The sequence below is a fragment of the Rattus norvegicus genome, chromosome 17 (genome assembly GCF_021556685.1).
Source record: "Rattus norvegicus strain SHRSP/BbbUtx chromosome 17, alternate assembly SHRSP_T2T, whole genome shotgun sequence".
NCBI classification, from domain to species: Eukaryota; Metazoa; Chordata; class Mammalia; order Rodentia; family Muridae; genus Rattus; species Rattus norvegicus.
This window is the reverse complement of record NC_141550.1, coordinates 80132501-80151802: the sequence shown is the minus strand read 5'-3', so window position 1 is coordinate 80151802 and position 19302 is coordinate 80132501. Positions and strand designations below refer to the sequence as shown.

At 46.5% G+C, this 19302-nt stretch overlaps 1 protein-coding gene across 1 annotated transcript in view; it reads left to right on the top strand.

The window, feature by feature from the left end:
* The first annotated feature begins 18200 nt into the window (after positions 1-18200).
* Positions 18201-19302, top strand: part of Ucma (upper zone of growth plate and cartilage matrix associated) — a 9562-nt gene continuing 8460 nt past the window's right edge. Inside the window, 3 exon segments of the mRNA NM_001399350.1 lie at positions 18201-18389; positions 18761-18826; positions 18917-19012. Coding sequence (NP_001386279.1) covers positions 18332-18389; positions 18761-18826; positions 18917-19012 — 220 coding nt within the window. The 5' untranslated portion in view covers positions 18201-18331.

Genomic DNA, 19302 nt, shown 5'->3' with positions numbered 1-19302 from the left:
AATATTATCTCTCTCCATATATATGGAATATATTTATTGAATTAGATATACATACATATACATATGTATATGTATGTATATATATAATGTATATATAAAATTCAACATAAAATGGAAGGAAATTCTGACCCACACCACCACCTGGATGAAGCTACATGTGGTTTGAGTCCATTTATATGAGGTCCCCGTAGCAAATTCATTCTGCAGAGACAGCTGAGTTTGGTCTCCAGAGTCACAGCAACAGAAGTGGAAGCTGGGGGTCAGTGATTACAGAGCTTCTGTTTTAGTGTGAGGAAAGGGGTGTGGAGATTAAGTGGTGGGCGTGGTCACCTAGAAATGTGAGTGTAATCTGTACCACGAAGCTCAATATGGGCAAACGGCCAAGTTTATGTTCAATGTATTTTACCACATATCCGCGTTTTTAAATTTTTATTATAAAATTTTTAGTTACATTTATTTGGTTGTTCATTTGTGCGTGTGCATGCATGCGTGCATGTGTGTGTGCTTGTGCGTGTGCGTGCGCGTGCGCGTGGGTGCGTGCATGCATGTTTGTGTGTGTCTGTGTGTATCGTCGTGGACACGTGGAGGTTAGAGTTCGACTTTCAGGAATTCTTTCTCTTCATCACGCGAATACCTCGACCCACTGAGCCACCTTGCAGGCCTTTACCACATTATTTTTAGAAACACGGGCTTGGCATGGTTGTTCATGCTGTATGCAGTCTAAGCTATTCAGCAGGGAGAGGCAGAAGAAAAGTGATTCGAGGCCAGTCTAAGCTACAAAACAAGACCGTGTCTCAACTTTATTTTAATTAATTAAAAGGGCCTGGGGCCTGGAGATTGGTGATAGAGCTGGTGCCTCGCATGTGGGAGGCACTAATTTGGTCCCTACTTACAGCGGGACTTTCCGCAGATCCACCAATGGTATAAATAATGACACAGGGGCTGCTCATGAAGTTTAGAGCTTAGGCCTTTTGTCGAACAGTCTCTAGCTAGTTCATATAACTTAACCAGACTATCTTGCCCACCTGCCACGTGACTAGCTATGTACCTTACTCTGCTCGGTGTTCTGCCTCGATGCTGGGGTGCCCCAAAACGCTCGCTTAGGGGAGGCAGAGCACAGTCTGTGATAGGGGTTCCAGCCCATATTTTCCCGGATGAGGAACAGCAAGGTCTGGGACCGATGTTGAGGTTCCGGTCTGCCTGTGTATCCATTTGCCGCTGGGGACCGCAGGAAGTTAGGAGCAGTGGTTCACGGGTTGGTGCTTCCCCTACTCGCTGGGCAGGAAGAGGATAGCTGAGCCCAGGATGGAGGGGGCAGAATCCAGTTTGGTTCCGAGAGTATGGAGGGGCTGGAAGAGAGAAGGCCCTCTCTGGGAGGTGTAGGCATGGCTCTTTATGATAAAGGCCCCACCCCCACCCTAGGCAATTCTTGATGAGGATACAGACCGTGCCCAAACTGCTTTATTTGATGGTGGATGTGAATGCATAGGTCTTATTAAGGGTGACCCAGGAATTAAATACCTTTTTCGGGAAGGAAAGCCCAGGTAGGGAAGCTCATTGCCTAGACACTCCACTTGGGGCCTGCTAAACACTCCACTCGGCGGTACCTATCTAAATATGTCATTAGCATGGAGAACTTTGTTATTGTTGTTGTTTTAATGCTACATGACTGATTGTTATGGTGTTTCAGATCAGGTGGTTTGGCAGGGAGCTGGCCTCAACACCTACCACTCTCAATTCTGAGATTTCCCAGGGTTTAGGCTGGCTCAACCTTACCAGTTCTTCTGTCTGATAGCACAGTCGGCTTGCCTCACAGATCTAAGAACTCTCTTAAAGCAAAACAAAACAAACAAACAGTCCTAGATCAAGTACAAAAGACAAGAGAGCTCTTTGGAAGTCCCCACAGACAGGCCTGGAGGGAAACACCATCTCCATTTTACAGTACCTTGTGTGCGTCACTAGACATCTCTAGACACATTTATGGGGCTTCATGAGGTGGTTTTGAAGATTAAACGTAAGGGAAGAGAGTTGGGTATCCCTCCCACCCCATCTTTCTTTTCTGTCGAGCAACCCAATTCAGAGGTCTTTTGGTCAATATCTTAAAAATGGAGGTGGACATCTACAATGCCAGCATTTAAGAGACAGAAACCAGAGGATCACCAGGTTCAAGGCTAGACTGTGACACAAGGCTAGATTAGACCCTACTCCTAAAATTAAATTAAAATAAACCAAACAAAAAACCAAATCCAAAAACCCAAACCAGGGACTAGGCAGGCAGATCAGCAGGTAGAGTGTTTACCTAGCACGGATAAAGTCCTGGGTTTGATCCTCAGCATCGACTAAAACTGGATGAGGTCGCACGCACCACTGATCTGAGCCCTAGAGAGTAGGAGGCTGGAGCAGCAGAAACTTAAGGTCATCCTCAGCCCGCCTGAGGTACACGAGACTCTGACCAAAAACAAGCAAAAAAAACCCAACCTTCTCAGAGTGATGCTATCCCATGTCAGCAACAACTCCATTTAAAACTCTGAACCATGGGAAGGAGAATCCCGTCCTGCTGTGATGGAACCTTCCAAGCTCTATGCCTTCAAGTACCCAGGGTCTTCCAGTATCCAGGGATCTGTAGGCCCTCAGGTAATTTCGAGAACCAGTACAAAACCAACTTTTCAGTGGGTCAAGAGAAGGTTAGCAGGGATGAATACAACTGCACTAGGTAAGCACATGAGAACAACATATGGAAATGTACTACTGTGTGTAATCAATACATGCTGATAAATGGTAAAATGGCAAGACAGAAAAGCCTTCATTTATTTTTCAAGAACGCCTGGGCGGCATACGCAGAGGTGACCTGCTTGTTATTGGGACAGTTTGCCTTGGTAAATTCTCATTCCTTGAAAGGGATGTGGCGAGCTCAGCACCGCGAGAGAGGAGAAACATAATGAGAGGTTTAGAAATGAGGGTTTCATGAGGGCCAACGCCAGCTGGAGGAAACGGTCTCTGACCGTCCAAACGTTGAGGGACAAGGAACATTTTTGTACATTCCTGGCGTGCCTCTGATCAGTCTGAATCTTGGTGCCAACCATCTCAAAGACGTCCCCAGTCCCTCGAACAAGCTCCCTTTCATACCTCCCCTCACGGGAGGCTTGCCTAGCACAGGCCTCCACTCACTCACCTAGCTAACACTTGAGCTGTTCACAGACTCCCTTTCATGGGTGTGTGCATACACCAGCATGCCAGCTTCCAGCCCGGTCCCCTCTGCTTTGCCTGGCCACAGTTCCCCTTCTCTGGGTTTCTACCCAACATCTCCTGATCAATCTCCGCTAGCAAATATTTACCGATCGCATGTGTCCAGCACCGTTCGAGAGCCCTGGGAGAAACAGAACTGGATAAGATCTAACCTGTGCTCTGGGAGAAGGGGTTGGGGCAACCCCATGAAATCTTGTATACAGAGAGAGGCAGACTGTAGATGTGAGAAGCACAAAGGAAAGTGTGAGAAAGGGGGAAGATGAGGAGAGGGGGTTCTTGGGCTGGAGAGATGGCTCAAGGGTTAAGAGTACTGGCTGTTCTTCCAGAGGTCCTGAGTTCGATTCCCAGCAACCACATGGTGGCTTATAACCATTTATAAAGGGGGTCTGATACCCTCTCCTGGCACGCAGAGAGAGAAGGGGCGGGGGTCTAGGAAAGGAAGATGGTGTCTATCTGGAGGTGAGGGGAGAGGCCTAGAAAAGAAAGACCGAACTGTTAAAGATTTTTTTTTTTTAAAAAGAGAAAGTTGCTCACCAAAGTATGTGGAGATGGGAATTCAGGGCCAGGGTGTGATGTGTCTCAGAGGGGAGGACAGGACAGTCATGTGGTTGGAGAACACAGAGAAACAGCCAACAAAAAATGCTTTCATGTCTTGCCAAGCCATTTAAAATGTATTTGGTCTTTAGTGATGCTTTTAGTGGTAAATCACAGGAAAAAAAATCTCTTCTGCAGGCTTGACCAGTAAAGAAAAGGTACTTTCTCAAAGAACTGGAAGGCCAGAATAAAGAATGTTCAGCTGGGTGTGGTGGCACGGGCCTTTAATCTCAACATTAGTGCAAGGGAGTGGAGACAGCAGCAAGGGTAGAGACAGGTCTCTGTGGTTGGAGGCCAACCACAGGGTCTGCACAGTGAATTTCAGGTCAGTCAGCGCTACACAGTGAGACCCTATGCGAATAAGGGATGGAAAAAAACAGGTTGCTTTTGTCTTTTACTGGACCTCTGATCTGTCCTGGTAAATTTTATGTCATGTGCATTTTGCCATAATTAAAAATGGTGGGAGGGGGGTTGGGGATTTAGCTCAGTGGTAGAGCGCTTGCCTAGGAAGTGCAAGGCCCTGGGTTCAGTCCCCAGCTCCGAAAAAAAAGAACCAAAAAAAAAAAAAAATGGTGGGAGGAAGAGGTAGCAGGTCCCTTTACATTTCTGGATCTTTGAAACAAAGATCTACTTACTTAGCATTTCATGTATGTGCAGTGCCCACTGGAGGCCAGAAGCGAGCATGGGATCCTCTGGAACTGGAGCTACAGGTAGTTATGAGCTGCCAGGTAGGTCATGGGAACCGAACCCAGGTCTTTTGTGAGCTGAGCCATCTCCCCAGCCCTGAATTGCTTAACCTTCGTGAAATTCATTCACCAAGCACATGAGACCCTCTAGGCGTATTCGCTGCTGAGAAAGTCTCTCGAGAGGGAAGCAAAGAGAATATCAGAGAGGAAAGGTCGGGGATAGACCCTTGGCGAGGCCCTGTGGTCCCCGAGAAGAGTATAGAACAACATGGTTGTCATGAGAAATGTGTGAGAAGATTTATTTTAAAAAGGTGGCCAGTGATCTGGTGGCAGCAAGCTAGAGCGGGTTGATCTGACTGTTTGATAAAGGGGATTCTCCAGTGTGACAAGATTTATTCAGTAAGATGGCCGGGGTACACGGCTCAGTGGTAGAGCATTTGCCCACTTTGGGCATATCCTTGGGTTCCCTACTCCCCCACCCTGGAAAAAAAAGATGTAGCTCAGGGTTTGATGAAATGTATTTAAGGCGTGATTATGACAAAACTTTTGCTTATCTTTATTAATGTTTAGTAAGTAATTCCAAAAGTTTTTTCCCTCCCAATTCCTGTACTGGAACTTAAGCCTAGGACCCTACACCTTCTAGGCAAGCACTTAACCACTGAGCTACACCGCCAGTGCAGTTTTAGAAGGCTTGACGATGTCTTTCTTATTTAATATTCAAGATGGTCTCAAAGAAAATTATTTTAGCGACGGGTAACAAATTCTTTTCCAACTTTGCTGTTTTCAATTACTTTATTTATTCACAATTAAAAAACCCAACTAGCTCTTAGGTTGTCATTAAGGTTCCTTCCCCATGGGAGTAAGAAAAAAAATCTACCGACCTCCCCAGGTTGTAAGGAGAAACTGAGGTACGATTCCACAGACGTTCACCCAGGTTTATCATGGTTACTTTCAAAGCCACAAGGGTGATTGCAGGCAGGAGCAGAGGCGAACTCAAGCAGCCACACTGGAAGGGCTGCCCTCGGCAGACAGTGGTTTCCTTAGGTTCCTATAGGTTTCCTTAGGCTGCACGAAGATGGAATCCTCCCCCTCGTCCTTCACCACCACTTAGCCAGTCTCTCAAGACCACATGCAATTGGGGCAGAGTTTTATAGAACGGGTTTGGGGAAGTGACTGGATACTCAGGTAAGGATCCCATGACCCTCCCTACCCCTTCTCTACGAGGGCAGGGAATAGCACTCCCAGCTGTGACACCCTTTTGCCCAGCGGGACTGAAAATGGTGGCAGTTGAGAATGGAGAATATTTCTCTACTACATAGGTCCTTACAAATACTGTTTGTTGGCAGATCGATTACCGAACTTTTGGGGGTTTAACTCAGAAAACTTTCAAGTAACCGTGTGACATTATTTATAAGTCTTTGCTTCACTGTCTACGAACTTGTGAGAGAAAGCTTCCTCAGCTCTTCCATAAAAAAAAAATGGGAAAACTATTTTTTACCAAATCTTTTTGAAATTTAGGCATAAGGCCTAGTCATCCAGCCCCACACAATCTAATTCATAAATGACTACACTTGTTTCATAAAGACATGTTTAATGATTATTTAACATAGTTATCTGTTCACCATTAAATATATAACAGTTAGACTTTTTGATTGGTGATTACATCAATAGGAATCATAATGGCAAGCTACTGTGGAAGAAAATAATTAATACTAGGAATTCTGGTCTCAGAGGAAACAGGCTAGCACAGACATACAGCAGGGTAAAGATATATTAACATTAAGGAAATATTTTGTGCCTAGTGTAGTGGCACATGTCTTAACCCCAGGACTCAGGAGGCAGAAGCAGGCAGATCTGACTCTGAGGCCAACCTGGTCTACATAGTAAATTCTAGGCTAGCCAAGACTGATAGTGAGTCTCTGTCTCAGAAAAAGTGTGTGTGTGTGTGTGTGTGTGTGTGTGTGTGTGTGTGTGTGTATGTTTGTGTGTGTGTGTAAAGACTAACAGAAAGACCCTAGGACTAGTATATGCAGTTTCACACAGTAGGTCTGCTGTAAGAATTCAAGGTCTGAGAAGGACCAATTCTAACTATCCAATTTCTAACTGTAAAAAATACCCTGTTCCTGTATATTGGAGAAAAAAAAAAAAAGCTAGTAGCAGCTTTAAATCCAGTAATGTATTTCGTAACCACCAGATTTACAATGTAACCATTTTACCTAAAATGTTAACATTCATAATAATGTGGCAAAAAACATTCATAATAATGTAAACTCAAAACAAAACTCTGGCTGTCAATCCACACTGTGGGAACTGGAGAACTGATTGCCAAAAGTTGTCTTCTGACCTTCCCATACCTGAGCCATGACACACACATGCCCACCCACCCATCTGTGTGTGTGCACATACACAAACAGTAAATAAATAAATATAATAATGATTTAAAACCTTCACTTCAGAATCTGTTTTGTGTTGACTGCATTTTCTGTTTTCACTTAAGCAGAGCAAGGAAGGGCTTGTCCAAGGTTTCAAGATGTCTACACACTGGGAGACCTGGAATCTGAGGAGTCACTCCTAATTGCAAAAGAAAAGTTGAAAAGTCCTGAAGTGCTTGCCACTTGATCATTTGGGAGAGACCGGACAAGGATAGGGTAGTGGATGATGTGCACGACAGAGAAGCAGGAAGCAGTTGCTGACAGGGCAGGAAGGAATGAGGCTTCCTTGAGCTTCTTGCTGAGGGAAGCTGGGGAGAGAATTTCTGAAGGGTAATGGAGGAGTGGGTCTGGGGGAAGAGGGGAAGTGGCAGCATGGTGGGGGTGGGAGGAGAGGAGGAAAGGGAACTTCAGTCAGGATGTATTGTACAAGAAAATCGAGAGAGAGAGAGAGAGAGAGAGAGAGAGAGAGAGAGAGAGAGAGAGAGGCAGAAATTGGGAAATTACAAAGCACAGTCTCTCCAAGTAAGATGCCTTTTGACTTCTAATAGAAGAAAAGAATCAGAGGTTATCAGGGATCAGGGTGGCCTTTTTCTGATCTCCTTGCTTCTCTAGGTCCACTTAGGACTTTACCAAGCAGAATCTCTGCACAAGGCTGGCCTTCAAAGCCATACCCAGGCGGTGAAGAGTGGGTCCTATGTTTCTTCTTTCCCTTGGCATGGTTCAGTCAGACCCTGGCTTCCTCCAGTTACCTGCTTGCTGGACCAAGCTGTAGCACAATCTAGACACAGCTGAGAACTCCAAGCATAAGCCACACATTCATGGATTCCTGGAAGGCGAGGGGCCAGTCTGTTGGGCGGATGCCTTTTGCCCACAGACCTTATTTATGTGCGCCTCTGCAGCCTGTGCCAACAGTCGCTCCCTGTCTCGTCCCCATAAATCCTGTCATGAGATCAGAAAGCAGGCCTGTGTCTGAAGGAGAGAGAAGGAAAGAGCGGGAGAGACAGGGAAGGAGTGGGGGGCATTTCTAAAAAATGCATGTTCTGTTCTCAAGTGGGTCTACTATAGGGTGCCCCTTTGGCCTTCTGTCTTGGTTGTCTCCAGTTGTGCATTCACATAGATAAAGATGCTCCTGACTTACTTGCATGTGACTCTTTGTAAAGAGATGCTAAAACAAAACAAGGGGTTGGGGATTTAGCTCAGTGGTAGAGCACTTGCCTAGGAAGCGCAAGGCCCTGGGTTCGGTCCCCAGCTCCGAAAAAAAAAAAAGAACCAAAAAAATAAAGAGATGCTATGTTGATGGGGCTGAGGGCAGAACTTCAGGATGGGAAACCAGAAGAGATGGGAAATGTATAGGACAAGTTCAGGAGAACAAGGAACACTATAAAGGACCCTGTAAGTTCAGAGAAACACTAAAAATACTTCCCAGGCATTGGGCAGACCTTTACCATCTAGAACCAAGCCTCTTTGTAAGCACAAGCAGTCTTTTAAAAGTCTGGGCCAAGTGTCCCCCTTCAGGTAATGGACCGTAGGTGGTAAGGCCTGAGATCGGCAGGAGAGGGCACCGGGACAGGGCTCAGGCTAGTAGCTATTGAAAACTAATAGAGATTGAGAGAGGATACAACGTATATTTATCCTAGGGCCCTATGCATGCTAATAGATACATTCCTACAGGGCTATGTCCTCAGACCTTTTTTTTTTTAAAAAAAAGAAGAAGCTTGTTTTGAGAGAGTCTGGCTAAGTAGCCCATCTGGCCCTGATTTTAGATCCTCCGACCACACCTGTGGTGAGTTGCTGCGATTACTATTATGTGCTACCCCGCCAGGCAAGGAAGTATCTTGATACTTTAATAACTCGTGTAGCTATAATAGTGCTTACGTCCTGTGATGATTAGTTTTGACTGCCAACTTGGCACGACCTACAGTCACCTGGGAGACAGTCTCAGTGAGGGACTGTCTGGATCAGGTAGTCCTATGGGCACGTTTAAGGGTGACTATCTTGGTCATGTAGTCCTATGGGCATGTTTGTAGAAGACTGTCTTCTGGGGGAAGTTGAAGCAGGGTTTCTCTGTGTAGCCCTAGTTGTCCTGGAACTCACAGGTTGACCTCAGACTTACAGAGTTCACCTGCCTCTGCCTCTCCGGTGCTTAAATTAAAGGCGTGCACCACCACCATCTGGTATGCAAATGATTATGTTGATCAGGTGGTTCCTGGGTATGTTCCAGAGTTGTTATCTTGATTGCCTTAACTAGTGTAGAAAGACGTTACCTGATTCTAACCTGCACCATTACCGGGGTTGGGTCTCTGGTTGGCCTAAGAGTAGAGAGAGCTTGCTGAACAAGAAGTGTGCAGATCTGGGGTTGGGGATTTAGCTCAGTGGTAGAGCGCTTGCCTAGCAAGCGCAAGGCCCTGGATTCCGTCCCCAGCTCCGAAAAAAAGAAAAAAAAAGTGTGCAGATCTATTTCCCTCTGCTCTTGACTGTGGTGATAGCTGTTTCAGGCTCTGGCCACTGTGACTTCCCTAAGAAGACAGATTATAACCTGGAATTAGAAGGAAAAAAACCCAAACATTTCTCCCGTAAATTGCTTCCTGTCAGGATATTTTATCACAGAAAGAAGTGAATGGAGGAGAGGCGTCATACAGATGCTCCATGAAGCTGTTGTCAGCCCTTAGGGAACTGGATGGCTTTCACTGGGCGATAAGGCACCAGGTGGGATTTAGAAACGTCCTGACTTGTGGGGCTCTCATTTTCCATGCCCGCCTCTGTGAACACAGCTCCAAAAGGACTTCATGTGAATTGATTAATAGAAATCACACGGGCTGGAGAGATGGCTCACCAGTTAAGAGAACCGACTGCTCTTCCAGAGGTCCTGAGTTCAATTCCCATCAACCACGTGGTGGCTCACAACCATCTGTAATGGGATCTGATGCCCTCTTCTGGTGTGCCTGAAGACAGATACAGTGTACTCATATAAATAAAGCAAATAGATAAATCTTTTAAAAAATTACAATCTGTCTTTATTACAACACGAGTCTACTAAGGATGTCTAGTTCACATTTGCATTTAAGACGTTTTTACTCCATGGAGAATGGAGAGAAGATGGTCATGTCTTCCCGGACAGGGATCAATGCTCAAAACCCGCTGATTCCAGGTAGCACGCATTCCTCTTGTGATACAACTCCTATTTCACGCCTTTAATCTCAGCACTCGGGAGGCAGAGCAGGTGGATCTCTGAGTTTAAGGCCAGCCTGGACTACAAATCGAGTTCCAGGACAACTAGGGGTACATTGTGAGACCCTGTCTAAAGAAAAAAGAATAAAGAGAAAAGAAAAATGAAAGCACACCATGTAATGTTGACATTAGGGACCATGTATTGTTGACTGACATTAGGGACCATGTATTGTTGACTGACATTAGGGGCCATGTATTGTTGACTGACATTAGGGACCATGTATTGTTGACTGACATTAGGGACCATGTACTGTTGACTGACATTAGGGACCATGTATTGTTGACTGACATTAGGGACCATGTATTGTTGACATTAGCAACAGACAAGGCTTTGTATGTTTGTACTAGGTAACATTATAGGTGGGTCAGGGCATTTAGACATCTCATTTACACAGACATACTCCCCTAGGGTCATTTCCACATGACCTATGAGTTATACCCAATGTCCTTGGAGGATTAGATGGCATACCGAGTCAATGTTATTGTCAAGGCTAAAACGGCTCCAACCAGTTTAGTCTTTTTTTAAGGCTGTTGTAACATTTGAGTGGACCGGAAGCAACTGTACCAAAACCAAAGGGCTGGATGGGTTTAAAGCACACAGGAGAAACACAGGACATCTGTGTGTGATAATTTGGCTTTCATGACTCTAAAGTTAGGTGTTTACTCTTTCATCAAGACTGGGAGACAGGGGTGTTGGATCTTTCCAAGTTTCTGTTGCAGAAAGATGGATCTCAGGGACTTCTAAATGACATTCCTGGGTGAAACCAGAAGTCACACAGATCATTAAACTCTGAATCCAGAGTGTTGCATATGTAATTCCTCTAAAAATATTCAAAACAGATTCTTTTGCAAAACTTTTGTTTTATGTGTATGAGTGTTTTGCTTGCATGTGTGTCCGTATACCGTCACCACATTAGTGCTTGGTTCCTGGGGAAGCCAGAAGAGGTCATCACACCCCCTGGAACTGGAGTTACAGACAGCTGTGAGCCACCATGTAGGTCAAACCCAGGTCCTCTGGAAGAGCAGTAAGTTCTCTTATCCACTGAGCTAGCTTTCCAGCCTCTCAAACATACATTTTAAAAATTGCAGGTGTGTCAAGTGTGATGGCGCACTCGATCAGTCCCAGTACTTGGGAGGTAGAGGCAGGCAGATCTACATGAGTTCAAGGCCAGCCTGGTCTACAGAATGAGTTCCAAGCCAGACAGAGGTACATACTGAGACCCTATCTCAGGAAAATGTGTGCCTGTGTGTGTCTGTTTGTCTGTCTGTCGGTGTGTCTACATATCTGTCTGTCTGGTGGAGGTAGGGAGCTGGAGAGATGGCTCCCAGTTTAGAGCACTGATTACTTCTTTCAGAGAACCTCGGTTCGATTCCTAGTATCAGCATGGCTACTCACAACTGTCTGTAACTGTAGTTCCAGGGAATCTGATGCCCTTCTCTGATTGCTTTGAGCACCATACATGTGTGATGCACAGACCTCCGTGCAGACAAGACACTCATAAGCATAAGGAAAAAATAAATTACAGGTGAACTTGTTGGGTCAAGAAGTGTTCGTGAACCCCAAAAGACCACCAAAGAGCAGATTTCAGTTTAATCACACTAAAGTCTCTCTATATTTAAGCTGGAACTTGGGCCACACCACCATCTCTAACACAGTAGAATGGGAGGGTGTAGCCCCGAGCCCAGTTTCAGGCAAGTATGTATAAAGGCAAGAAGTGGGTATCCAGCCTGGCATACATCTGATTGGGGAGCATCGTGGCTTTTAACGTAAATGGCTGGTGCTGGGAACCAAACCATAAACTTGACTTCTGTTTTCCTCCTGATTGGTGGCTGTTAGGAAGTGAAATGCCAGTGGCCGGCTTGTAACCTGGAGGTGCAGATTTGTTGGGGAATAACCTGGAAACTGGTGCTAGGTATCAGCCTGTTAGTTAACTTAGGTCAGGTTCTCTAAGAGGAGTCTGAACCCAAAAGATCTGGTCTCGAACTCAGCAAATTACTCCTTAGCTAGTATAACAATTTCTTACATAGCATGGACATTGTGTGGGATGTTGTAAGTAACCTAGAGATGTCCTGAAGTGTAAGGGAGCCAGGCACCATGACACAGGCCTATAATCCCAGCATTCAGGAAGCTTAGACTACAGAATTAAGAGTTCAAAGTCAGCCTGGACTACTGAGTGAGTCTGTGGTCAGTTTGATCTACCTAGCGAGACAATGTTTCAGAGAACAAAGCAAAGTGAAGTGCATAGAAAATGTGCATGGGTTGCATGCGTGTAGGGCACCACTGTCGTATAAGGGCCCTGAGCCCTTTGGCTATCCACAGGGAAGCCTGGAACTCACTCTCCTAAGGCTGGGAGAAACTATCTTTTAAAGCGAATGCTCCATGGAAAGGTAACTCGGGAGGCAGGGAGAGAGTTGTCTTGCTGTTGGAGAAGGATCTTCTCCACGGGAACTCTCAGGCCCCTGTACAAGTTCCTTCTCATGAACGGCCCATTGAGACAAACACATGAATGTTCCCTTTCAATGTTCTCAAGGAAGTGGACTTTCATCGAGTGATTCAATAACTGGTTATGGGATGGCTCGGCTGTGCCAGGTGGAAATTCCCCTCAAAGAGACCTCAAAGCACCAAAAGAAGACGGATGAATAAATAAAAATTTTCATCCTAAAGTTGTCCTGGGATCCAAACCCCCACGCACAAAAGTCCTCTGTAGCATAATTCCGAGTAAGCAGATGGGAGAAACTGCACATTGAACCAATGGTGACAAGGGAAGTGTGGCACACGCTGTCATTCAGTATTAGTCACCAATAAGTAGGAAGGAACAAAGCCCCAATTCGTGCCACACTGTAAGTAGACCCAGAAAACGTTACGCCAAATGATAAATGCCAGGGGCAGAAGGCCACTTGTTGTATGAGTCTGTTGGGTGGAAATGTCTAGACTCTGCAAATCCATATTCACCGAGCATGCCTGAGAGACTGCCTCGGGGTTGAGGGAGAAGTGAAATGGGTGCTGAACAGAGACTGAAGGAAGGGCCATCTGAGGACCACCCCACCTGGGGATCCATCCCGTCTGCAGACACCAAACCTGACACTGTTGCCATTGCCAAGAGGCGCTTGCTGACAGGAACCTGGTGTGTCTGTTCCCTGGAGGTTCTGCCAGAGCCTGACAAACACAGATGTGGATGCTTGGAGCCAACCATCAGACTGAGCACAGGGACTCCAGTCAGGGAGCTAGGGGAAGGACTGGAGGAGCTGAGGGGAATTGTAACCCCATAGGAAGAGCAACATAGGTTGGACAGACCACCCAGTGCTCCCAGAGACTAGATCACCAACCAAGGAGTGTAGCTGGAGGGATCCTGGCTCCAGCTGCGTGTGCAGCAGAGGATGGGGCCTTGTCCGACATCAGTGGGAGGGGAGGCCCTTGGTCCTGTGGAGGTTTGATGTCCCAGCTTAGGAGGATGCTACAGCAGTGGGGTGGGAGTGGGTGGGTGAGTGGCGGAGCACCCTCATAGAGGCAAAAAGGGAGGGGAGAGAGGGGGGAAGGGATGGGGGTTGTGGAGGGGTAACCTGGAAGTGGGATATCATTTGAGATGTAAACAAATGGAATGATTAATAAAAAAATTAAAAAAAGAAGAAACACTAGGGTGTGGTGACTAACAAGCTATGGGTAGGGAGGGTAGTGTACCTTCAGGTGGCTTCTGAGGGCTTTGTTTGTTTCTGTGTGTGTGTGTGTATGTGTGTTTCAAGATAGGGTTTCTCTGTATAGCCCCGAGTGTCCTTTGAAACTTGCTTTGTAAACCAGTCTTGCCTCTAATTAGAGATTCTCCTGCCTCCCTCCCGAGAGCTATGGTTAAAGGCTCGCTCCATCACTACCTGGCCTACTTTTGAGTTTCTGGTTTGAATGACCAGGTGGGTGCATGGTAGGATCATTCATGGAAATAGAGAAAACAGAAAAAAGAGAACGTGTGAAACTCGTAGTATATGGTTCCTGTGGAATCCAACAAGGCCTGTTGTTATTATTATTATTATACATATAATTTCATTTTTTCTTATAGCTAAATAAAACTCCATTCTGTGTATCCAACAAGGCCTATAATAATATTATTATTAATGTATATTATTCATGCACAATAATTTTATATGAACTTTTCACTTATGTGTGTGCTTTGACCAGATTTACCCCTGCTTTCCTTCTCTTGTCCTCTCCCACCTCCCAAAATGTCCTCCAATATAATCTATATGTTACATAAAACATGCATTTATATAGCATTGTTGGACAATTTATGCTCTACCTATGAGGAAAAATATGTGCTAAGTCTTCCTAAGCCTGGCTTTTTTTTTTTTTTTTTTTGGAGACAGGGTCTCACTATGTAACCCCATTGGTCCTAGAACTCACTAAGTAGACCAGGCTAGCCTCAGGCTCACAGAGTTCCACCTGCTTCTGCCTCCCAACTGCTGGGACTAAAGGCGTGCACCACCACGCTTAACCTGAGTCTGATTTGTTTTATGAAATGGGATGTTCTGCAGTTCCAGCCACTTTTTTTTTTTTTTTTTGGTTCTTTTTTTTTCGGAGCTGGGGACCGAACCCAGGGCCTTGCGCTTCCTAGGCAAGCGCTCTACCAGTGAGCTAAATCCCCAACCCCTCCAGCCACTTTTTTACAGATGACATAATTTTAATTTTTTCTTATAGCTAAATAAAACTTCACTGTGTGTATCCATCTCCCACCCTTCCCCCCCTCCCGCTACCCCTCCCTCACCTTCTGGGTGTTGCGAGCATACTTGTTAGTGTGTGTACACACACGTGTGGAGTGTGTGGTCTTTTTCTGAACGTTCTCCGATTTTATCGTTTTGAGCCTGAGCCTCACTGAGCTCACGGACTCTGCTAGACTGGACAGACAGTGAGGGTCAGTGATCTGCCTGTCTCTGCAGCCTAGAGCACTCCCTGCCTCCCCTGCCCTTTCACACAGGCTCTAGGGATCCAAACCCAGGTCCTCATGCTTGCTTGGCAGACATTTTAGAACTGAGCCAGCTCCCTGAGCCATCCCCATCCCTGTCTATTCACCTGGTGACAGAAACTGGGCTGACTCGAGAACTTGGCTGTTGTGACTGGTGTCACAGTGAACAGACACTCGTGACTCTCCCGTTTGTACGGTGACTTTGATGACCAAGCCAGCTCAGTCGGTCAACAGGGTCTCAGGGGAGGGAGTGAGGATTAAAACGGAAAAAAAAAATTAGACAACATTATAACATGACGCCCGCCCATACTGAGGCTGAAGCAGCTTTATTTTTTTCCCAGTCTGGTTTATATCACTCTAGATACACCGAAAAAACACGGTCGGTTCTTAGATCAAAGACAAAGTAATCAATGCAGAAAACGAAGTCCCACGGTCACTCTTTCTGATATTCTTATCTGAGCCTAATTCCTGGTCCAAGCCCAGTGATGAACGCCAAATTTCTAGAAGCAGCACCAAAAGCTCTCAACATCTTGATACCTTCAGGAGTGCACACAAGAGCCCACCTAGGTCTTCCGATTTCACACCCAGAACACTTCTCATTTCCAGTCACTAGAATTGTGACCCCTTCTTGAGGTGATATGGCTTTTTGTACTACAGGGTCATGAGGTGGCCAGTTCTGCTGTGCACACAGCCTGGTGAGCAGCCCTGGGGTAGAGCAAGTAAGGACTGAAGAGGATGACAGTGGGTGCCAATGGTTTGGGATAGAAAGTTCTGAGGGAACCGGGAGATCATGGGAAGCAGCTAAGGGACCATTTCTTGGACCAGGTCAGCATAGTTGGCACAAATGTCAGCTTAGAAATGTGTGACACACACTTCATTCTCTTTTCCCTTCTTTTTTTTTTTTTTTTTTTTTCCCCTTCGGAGCTGGGGACCGAACCCAGGGCCTTGCGCTCGCTAGGCAAGCGCTCTACCGCTGAGCTAAATCCCCAACCCCACTTCATTCTCATTACAGGGCCCTTTTACTCCGCTCGGTGACTTCTTTTCCCAGGTTGGCTCTGTGAGAACAGCATGGGATGGAATGATCTTTAAATGGGCCCAGGCAGACCGAGGATGTCAAGGTTGCCACAAGTGTTTCCCATATCCACTGTGTCACCCAGGATTCCTGTCAAAATGGCTCTGCTCTAAGGCTCTTTCTCAGACAATCTGTTTAATCTGAAATGACTCTTCATGTGTCTATGTAAGTGGCTACTCCCAGGTCAGTCCTAAGAAGCCAGCACCTCTAGTTAAAGGCAGGCCAGTGAGAGTCTAAGAAGAGCACAGAGAGAGCCAGTGTTGGCCGTCCTTCCTCCTCTGGAAAACGTCCGTCCATTTACTCTGCTCCTACATTGTTGCCAGAGGCAAGTTTATGAAAGTCATTAATATAAAATCTTACAAGAGGGGAGCTTCAGGTGGGTGTGCTTCCAAAGCATTGCTTATAGCTGGCACAGCGACTTCGTGGGTTCATCTTTCCTCCACCACCCTTCACCCCCTTTCCACCCATAACACTGGATAGGAGAGGAAAACAGGAGAGAGGGGTGAGAGTAAAGGAAAGAGATCCCTGAATCTAGTTTCTCTTTTCTTCTTGTTTTTTTCTTTGAGCATGACTGCTAACAAATCAGGAACAACACCCCCCCCCCCGGCCCCCATGACCAATAAAAACCTGCCTGCCTCTCAGGGGCCTGCCTCTCAGGGGCCTGCCTCTCAGGGGCCTGCCTCTCAGGGCCTCGAATTTACAAACCATCTGAAAAGTTACCAGAATTCCAAATGTCTCACGGCCGCAGGAACTAGCTGCAGCTGGTAAGCCCACGTGTCTGCTAGAGTACGAGGCAAATCTTAATCTACCCCTGCAGTCCGTCGGAAGGGGTTCCTTGTCCCCCATCTGGGACTAAAGGGAAAACACAGTCGTATAGTATTTCTTTGTTTCTTACAGAAACCAAAATCCCAAAATGGCTGCTACAGATGACGGTCACTCCAGGAGAAACTCCAGTCGTCCAAAGGGTGGTTCTTTAGCCTGAAGCAAAGAATCGTGGTTCATAGGGGCGACCATCCCAAAACACACTGCGAAGCTGTGTCCTGATGCTCCATGCAGCTCAGAGGGCTGGAAGGGCTTGATGCGAGTGGTTATTAGGAAGTCCTTTTTATTTATTTGTGTGTGTGCATGTGTGTGCGTGCGTGTGTGTGTGTGTGTGTGTGTGTGTGTGTGGGTGTGTGTGTGTGTCTATGTGCTAGTATACTCATTCCCCTTGAGGTGAGAAGAGGGTGTTTTTCCCCAGTCCTCTGAAGAGCAGCAAGCATACTTTAAATGCTGAGCCATTCCCCCAGCCCAGTTATAAAGAAGTCTAATCAGTTTGCTATTGTTGACTTCCTCCATCTCCACAAGCCTAGCGTTTATGTTATAAAGACGCTTTAACTAATTCATTAATATTAATACAGCCCATTAACTAATGCATACTAATGCAGTCGCAGGGCCTCTCGCCCTCCAGGTATACTATCGCTGAGCTATATATCCATAGGATAAGGTCTCCACATTCTATTGTATTGTAATCATTCCCAGGAACAACGTATCAAGTGAGGAAATCCTGTGGGTGTCAGCAGAATGGCTCCGGTTGTCTCAGTGAGCATCGCCAGACATCTTGTATTCGGATCTCAGGAGCAGTCCTTGTCTGACATTTGGATGCCAATGCTCTCTGAGTAACTCTTCCTCTGGCCCCCTCTGTTTCAGCCATGGTTACCAGCATCTCTCCTTGAGGCCAGGCAAAGAGCTCATTCAAATATGCCATTTGCCTCTCCCACTCTGACTCAGGTTGAGTATTCCTCATAGCACCTCCTTGGGCATGGATGTTGGCAAGGACATTTCAAAACTGCCCCTGCCGAGGCCCCCACCAACTACAAGCTCCACTTCTGTGGAGATTTTTCCAGGCACCAAAAACATCTCCAGTGCTCTGGCTTGGAACAGCCAATGGAAACCACAGCCAGGACCCCTCCCACTCTCCCCCAGTGGCATCCCTGCTTTCTGCCTCCTGTTTCTCTCTCTCTTGCCTGTCTGCCTGACTCAGAAGTGAGGACTTACTGGGCAGTCGCTTCAGCTGTACTGGGGGCTTCCAAGATACCTCACCTTATTATCTGCCCTGTGGTTTCTGGGAAGTGCACTGTAAAGATGTCCTGGAGACAAGTCATCCTCCTGTCATCTCTCTCGGCCCTGGTGCTCCTGTGTAGTGAGTATGGGAGGGCCAAAGGGTGGGCCATGTTAGATGTACAAGTAAATTTGTTCAGGTGGCATGGGTAGGAGGGGTGTGTTTAGTAAGGTAACTATTCTTGGTGTGTGTGTGTGTGTGTGTGTGTGTGTGTGTGTGTGTGTGCGCGCACGCACGCACAAAAGATAATGCAACACAGAGAAAAACAGCAAAGATAAAAAATACGAGACAACCCAGCTCACATGGTGGCTTCCCATCAAGATTGGCTACGTGGCTGGTATGCTGAGGGGTAGAGGGCCCCACATGTAGTCTGGCAACCACTGCACCCAGAACTATTGAATCTCCACCGAGACCTCTGATGTTGCAGCCTTTCCTTTTACCCTACCCTATAGTGCTACAAGAGGGGACCAGCGCTTCTGTGGGCAGCAGACAGGCGGCTGGAGAGGAGGTGCAGGAAGGTGAGTCTAGGGACTATCCCTGCATGTGGGAGAGGTGCATCCTGCTCCCCACCCCCATGCTGTGTGTGAAGAGCTCTTTTCTGGTTTCAGGTATGAAACAGAAGATTTTCATGCAAGAATCCGATGCCTCGAATTTCCTCAAGAGGCGTGGCAAGCGGTCTCCCAAGTCCCGAGATGAAGTCACTGGTAAGGAAGGATGCTGGACGGTCTCCCTCCCACAGTGAAAGACCAAAGCCCTGGCATATTAGAGTTCTACGAGCAATAGTGCCATATATGGGGCCAGTGAGATGGCTCAGAGGGTGAGGGTGAGTAGAATTCAGTCCTTGGACCATACATGGTAGAAGACAACTGCCCCCAACAAGTTGCTCTCTGACCTCCACACGCACACTGTGGGGACAAATCTGTCCCTAGCAAATGAAATAAATAAAGATATAAAAGTGGGGTTGGGGATTCAGCTCAGTAGTAGAGCACTTGCC